General features: G+C 38.4%; 1 protein-coding gene across 5 annotated transcripts in view; it reads left to right on the forward strand.

Moving 5' to 3' along the window:
• AKAP7 (A-kinase anchoring protein 7) overlaps positions 1-5,067 on the forward strand; it is a 138,184-nt gene extending 133,117 nt beyond the window's left edge. For 4 of the 5 annotated variants that reach the window (XM_054977031.1, XM_054977209.1, XM_054977293.1 and 1 more), the window contains exon 8: positions 139-1,157. In XM_054977031.1, the coding sequence (XP_054833006.1) occupies positions 139-344 (206 nt within the window). In that variant the 3' untranslated portion in view covers positions 345-1,157. Of the gene's footprint in view, positions 1-138 lie in introns of all 5 variants that reach the window. The other variant, XM_054977122.1, reaches the window with a different exon arrangement.
• The last annotated feature ends 933 nt before the right edge of the window (positions 5,068-6,000 follow it).

The following is a 6,000-nucleotide window of genomic DNA, read 5'->3' on the forward strand; positions in this document are numbered from 1 at the left end:
CAGAGGGCCTCAGATGAGTTTGCATTTCATGACTAGTTTGGTAAGGAGGGCTGAAGAGTTGTTCCTAACAGGTGTGTATCGCATGCTCTTTCCTCACCTGTGCTGGTTTTACTGATTTTTGTCTGTTGTGGTGTGTAGGTGAAAAGAGAGGGCCAGAGCCAGATGATGCGGAGTTGTTGAGCCTCAGCAAAAGACTGGTGGAGAATGCAGTCCTCAAGGCGGTGCAGCAGTATCTAGAAGAAACTCAAAACAAAAATAGACAGACTGATTGTGAAAGTCCAGTGAAAACTGAGGAGGCAGCCACTGGCAATAGCAAGGAAAGTGAGAATGACAATAGCAAATGAGTACTTTGTGAACCAAGAGGCAGGACTGTCCCACAAATATCCATGTCTCTGCCCTGTAGGTCAGCTCTGCTAAATTGCTATGGCCAAGTTGAGTTTGTGACTGTCTGGCATCAGACGCCTCTTCTGAACAGGAGATCCTATCTTGCTGAGCTTCATAACTCTGATGTCAATGTTGCTAAGAATAAAAAAACTACTGAATCCTGGAAAGAAAGACAAGACAGAGAGACAGGGAGGGATGGACAGGCCTGACCAGTAAAGAGGCCCACTTCAAACTGTTTCAACTGCAGAAAATCTCTTCATTGCTTTTGAAGAGAATAGAGCTTCTGTGATGAAAACCAATCTCCAAAGAAGATGGGCTAGCCAAATTGAAAACGATGCCATTTATTGTGTTGCACAGAATTGCAGAATATAACTGTTTACTTGAAGTGTATTTGAAATGAAGACTTTTTTGTTGCATTGGAAAGAAACACTGGTCAGAAGTGTGGTTACTAATATCAATCACAGCTACTATTATCCAGAGTGTTACAAAATGGGCTTTGTTCATGATACCCTATCACTATGCTTCATTGCATACACAAATTATATATTTTTGTCTAAACATTACATTTTATATACAAATGGACAAAACTATGGGTTTCTCAAAAGATGTCATCTTTTTTGATACTTTGGTTCTCTCAACATTTTAGGCAACAATTAATTGTATGCAAAATTGTACCATTTTTTTTTCCTAGGGAAAAGCCATGAAGCCAATGTAGTAAAGGAAGCTTTGCACAAAGAACAGTTGGCCCTGTTATCCAAACTGAATCAGATAAAGGCGCTTTTGTCAAGCCCAGAGATCCGGATGAAAATGTACAAGGAACTGCTTGTAACAGGACTTAGTGGCAGCATCTGGGAAAATTATTCCAGTGCTGCATCTTCCCTCACTTAACTAAAATTGCATTTTTAGACAGAATATTTGTTAAACAAATTTGTCTTGTTTATTTGGGGGGAAGTCGACATGAAAATATTTGAAATCAAAAGAAATAATACACGATAAGATATACAAATACATGCTTTCAGAATCCATCTGTTGCACAGAATTAAAAAAATACATATCTTAAGGGATCTTATATTTTATGTGTTTGCCAGAGGAGGGAAAAACAGTAACCATGCACAGAAATGGCACTCTTTATTTTTAAAGATTGTGCAACTCAAGTATAGAAAGCCAGTATAAGACAGCATGGCTTAGGCAATGTCTTGGTTAATGCCATCTTGTATGCTTACTGCTGCCACAGGAAGTCAAATGGCACATCTGTATAGAAACTTCCTGGTTCAGTACTTCAGCCCAATCTAAGAATTGTAGGAAGCACAACTGAAAAAGATTTACTTTTGGAAGAATAGTGTATTCTCTTCCTTTGGATGGATTGGTCCTCCTGAGTTAACCCTGCAATTCCTTCCCTATACCATAACACCTCCGTTTATCGTATAATCCACTGATAAGATTACTCTGGTTGTGTATGGGTACTGTGCAGTTTGCAAATATCAGATACTCAGCACATTCAAAGCCTTGAAAAAATGAGTAAAGTTCTGTCAAAGTTAAGTAATTTGCAGTGCAATCCTATGCAGAGTTACTCCAGTTTAAGCTCAGTAAAATTGTCAGGCTCCAGCTCTATCTATACTTACTTAGGAGTAAGCCACATTGAACTCGAGAGACTTACTCTAAGTAAACACATAGAGAATTATGTTGAACAAGCCTCACAGATTTCAAGAGGTGCTGCGTGTTCACATTTATAATTCTCTCCTATTGAAATCAGTAAGGCATTCAAGAGTTCTGTGCTGTGGTTATATCATGCCCCCCTGTGTGTACATGTCTTTTGAACTGAACTCATTATTCATTGTTCTTTAACAAATCATTTCAGGATCTATAAAGTAACAATTTCAGGAAAATTAATAAATTAATTTTAAACTGTACAGCCAATGTTTTGTAGTACAATGTATATATACTGATGTTTTGATTGTTCAATGTTTTCTTTTTTTAAACAGAATTTGAAATCAAATGTACAGATGCTGAAATATTATTTCTGTTGTTGTTTACATTCAAACAGGAATGTTTTAAGTTACTCAAAGTTCATTGTGAACTCACAAAACTGAATGAACCTTACCTAATCATTTCTTAAAGGACTGTGCTTGATTCCCCCCTCTTAAATTCTTGATGTCTTTACTTTTCTGTAAATATCTGGAGTTTGCTAGAGCCATAGTATTGTAACATTAGTCCATTATTTTATTTCAGGGACACTTGAGAAATCCCAAATCCAACAAGGGTGGACCTGTATATACTAGTCTGTGCAGAAGAAACTACAATGGAAAGATAGTTTTTAGATACTTGGACATTTCTTTTGGATTTGTCAGCCATATTTTGACTGTTTTTAGATGCTGATCCTTGCTAACTTAAATGTAGGCATATAAGCTACAAATTTGAATTAAACTCAAGTAAAGGATACCACCAGAACTAAAGTGAAGGATGCCACCAGAATATGGATTACCTACATTTTAACTTCAAATATTGAGGCCCAGAAACCCTGCATCTAATCTAGACTATACCTGTGGCTTAAAGTCTAAGGTATTCATACCAGTGATGTCACTGGGATGTGCCATGGGCCAAATACTTCTGAGCATGCTATAGCCTGCATTGGGATGCCACCGTTGCTGCATGCAAGGGTAGAAAGGAGGAATCAACTTCCAAAGAGAAAATTTTTCATGGTCTAATCCACCGCAACATTTCTCTTTGTGGCCATCTCTGGTGCCTTCAGGACTTTTGTGTTCATTAAGTTCTATCTTGGATACTGTTCTAAAATGGTAGTGCTAAGTATAACTTCTTCGTACGTGCAACAAGCCTGCTTGTAAGAATGGCTAGAGACAGTGTATGAGAGACAAGTGACATTCTGTCAGAGTGCTGCTGCAGCCAACCTTAAGCATAACAGATGATAACCATCTTGGAGTAACTGCTGTGAAAATGAAATCGTGCAGACTCTTCTGAGGAAGGGAGAATCCCTTAACCTTAAAGTGGAGGGCTGTGATTCCTCTTCTTCACCCCAATACCCATTTCCAAACACATTACTATTTCTTTTTCTATCGTGACACCAATATTCAAGAGCTATGGATTTAAGAAGAAATAGCTATTTTATTCCTAATATATGTGTAAGAGCTAGCAACTTTGCTACTTTCGCTTTGGCATACTGTTAAGGTGAGGTGCCAAGATAAAGAAACTGGCTGCCAAAGTAAAGCATGCTTTGATTGTACTGATATTCTAAGTGATGAGCATAACCAAATCGAAACACAGGCACAGATAATGAACTCTTTATTTCAGGCTATGTAGCCTTTAGAAACCACTGCATACCAGAACCAGTTTTCTCATGCTAACTACAGACTTAACCCCATTTTTGCTCCCAAACAATCTTGGCACCTCCATTTTCACACAGTGGATCACAACACAGTAGTGTTGTGTGATGTGACAATTTTAGTGCTTGCACTAAAAACATGCAAAAAATTAAAAATGGTAACCCCTTTCCATAGACAGTGTATACCAAGGACTTCTACACTGACCATAATCTAGAGTTTGTGCACATGAAGGAAATTTCCAATTACAGCAGACAGGATCTTTTTTTCCAGGCCATAGAGACAATAGGAAAGGCCCATCTACTGAGCCAATATGCTGAATCCTGCCATTATATTGTAGTCTGTTTTGCAATGCTGAATAGAAAGCACTTATTGTATCCCCTTCCTTTGCTAAAGAAGCACAGCATGTACTTGGAAAAGGCATGATTGGTTTGCAGGCTCATCTCTTTCTTTTAGTGTTGTCCCTCTAGAATGGACTAAACACTTCTCATTCCAGAACATTTTGCTCCAAAACCTCCATAGAATAAACACTGAAGCTGTACACGACATTTTTAAAATTTTGATCTGACAATTATCCTCTAGCATGTAGCATCAACTGTTAGCAGTCAGATTCTCCCACTGAGGGGCAGTTTATATTTATGAAATCACAAACACTCTCATATGTTAGAAGCATAAGGCACTGCCTGGCATGAAGTTAAACAAAATAGATGCCAGCCAGGTAGGAACCTGGAAAATACTTTAGAAGGGGAGTCAGAGTGGCTAAGGACCCCCTCCATGCCCTGGAGGGATGCATAATTTAGGACAATAAGGTCTCCCAAGAAACTTCTGCCTAATCTCATCCACACCCAGCCTTACTTCCCCTCACCTGTTTACCCTAATTAAGCACCACCTAACGCTATTCACCAAATTTGATAGCTTTACCTATCTGGTACTCAAAGGATTATCAAACACCATTTATACCTATAGTGTACCTCAAGTAGACCCATTGAGCCTCTCGCAGCTCATTATCCACCTTCAGAAAACCCATTATGTCATTGTTTTGGGGGCAAAGATGTCAGCTTGCCACAGGGAGCATTTTGCCCTATATCTGGACTCCCTAGCCACCAGTAAAAGAGAGAGAGTCTTTGGAGCCATACACGTGCCTGTTTGGGCCTTCTCTTGTTCTCCGTGAAACGCTGGTCGTTTTGCTGCTGTAGACCTCTATCCTCAAGACTGGTAACAATAGCCTTCTCTGAAACTTTCTCCCCTTTTCCTCCCTGATTTCCTTTTAGTTAGCATCTTGTGTGTGCTATGTGTGTTTGTATGTTTGCCCTTTTATTTCCCTTTTAATAAAAACTTTCCAGTTGAACATCTGGCTGGTTTTATTTGGAGAGTTCTCTACAGGAATAATCCCCATAAAAGTAGGTGGAGAATCCCAGGTATCCCCTGTCACTTGTCTCTTTTAAGCTAATTCCCCCAACTAATTAGGAGACTGCCTGTTTGGGTAACACAATCAGTAGGCTCCAAAATATACCACCCTTCGTAAATATCTATAAACACATATTGGTACCAGGAAGACAGGGGTTGTGAGTCAGAGCTAGCTAAGGTGATGAGTTAGCTACTTTTTAAAGATGTGTATTTCAGAACTTGAATGATACCAGATTCTTTCATGACTCTTATTTCACAACAGAGTGTCCTTCACTTATTGAAAGGCACTGCTAGCATACAGATGCTAACATTTCATGAAACACTACAGTGTTCTTCATTCTGACTTGGCATTGCAGAAAAAAAATTGGATCATCTCATTCTTGCAGTGAAAGCTAAGGCTTTGAACTCTGGAGATAAACAAGAACAAACGTAATAACAGATTTTGCTTCACTGTTCCTTTGATCGATAAGGAAAAAACCTAGCAACTTTCACACATTTCCTCATTTATATTATTTTCATGTTAAATGACTTCTTAATTAGAACATTTGTACTGAATGGAAACTAATACTGGAAAGGTTAAAAAGTGCATTCACATCCAAACAATAATTAGTACCCTGCAGAGGGAGGAAAGCCCCTAAAAAGTAGCTAAAGATATGAGACAATGTTACAAAATAATGAGCCACAATATTATTCTCGTAGTATTCTTTCTTCCCATGGACAAAGGCTCTGTCATCTTTTTCCCTAGCTGAAATGTTTTATTGTTGGTAGCAGCTATTACACGTTTTTTATAAAGATACGGAATTTTTTGAAAAAAATACAGATACACACTGCAGTGCTAGAAAAACACTATCACAAATTGCTTGAAACTGTTCAA

This window comes from Eublepharis macularius, chromosome 1 (genome assembly GCF_028583425.1).
Source record: "Eublepharis macularius isolate TG4126 chromosome 1, MPM_Emac_v1.0, whole genome shotgun sequence".
In the NCBI taxonomy this organism is placed as follows: domain Eukaryota; kingdom Metazoa; phylum Chordata; class Lepidosauria; order Squamata; family Eublepharidae; genus Eublepharis; species Eublepharis macularius.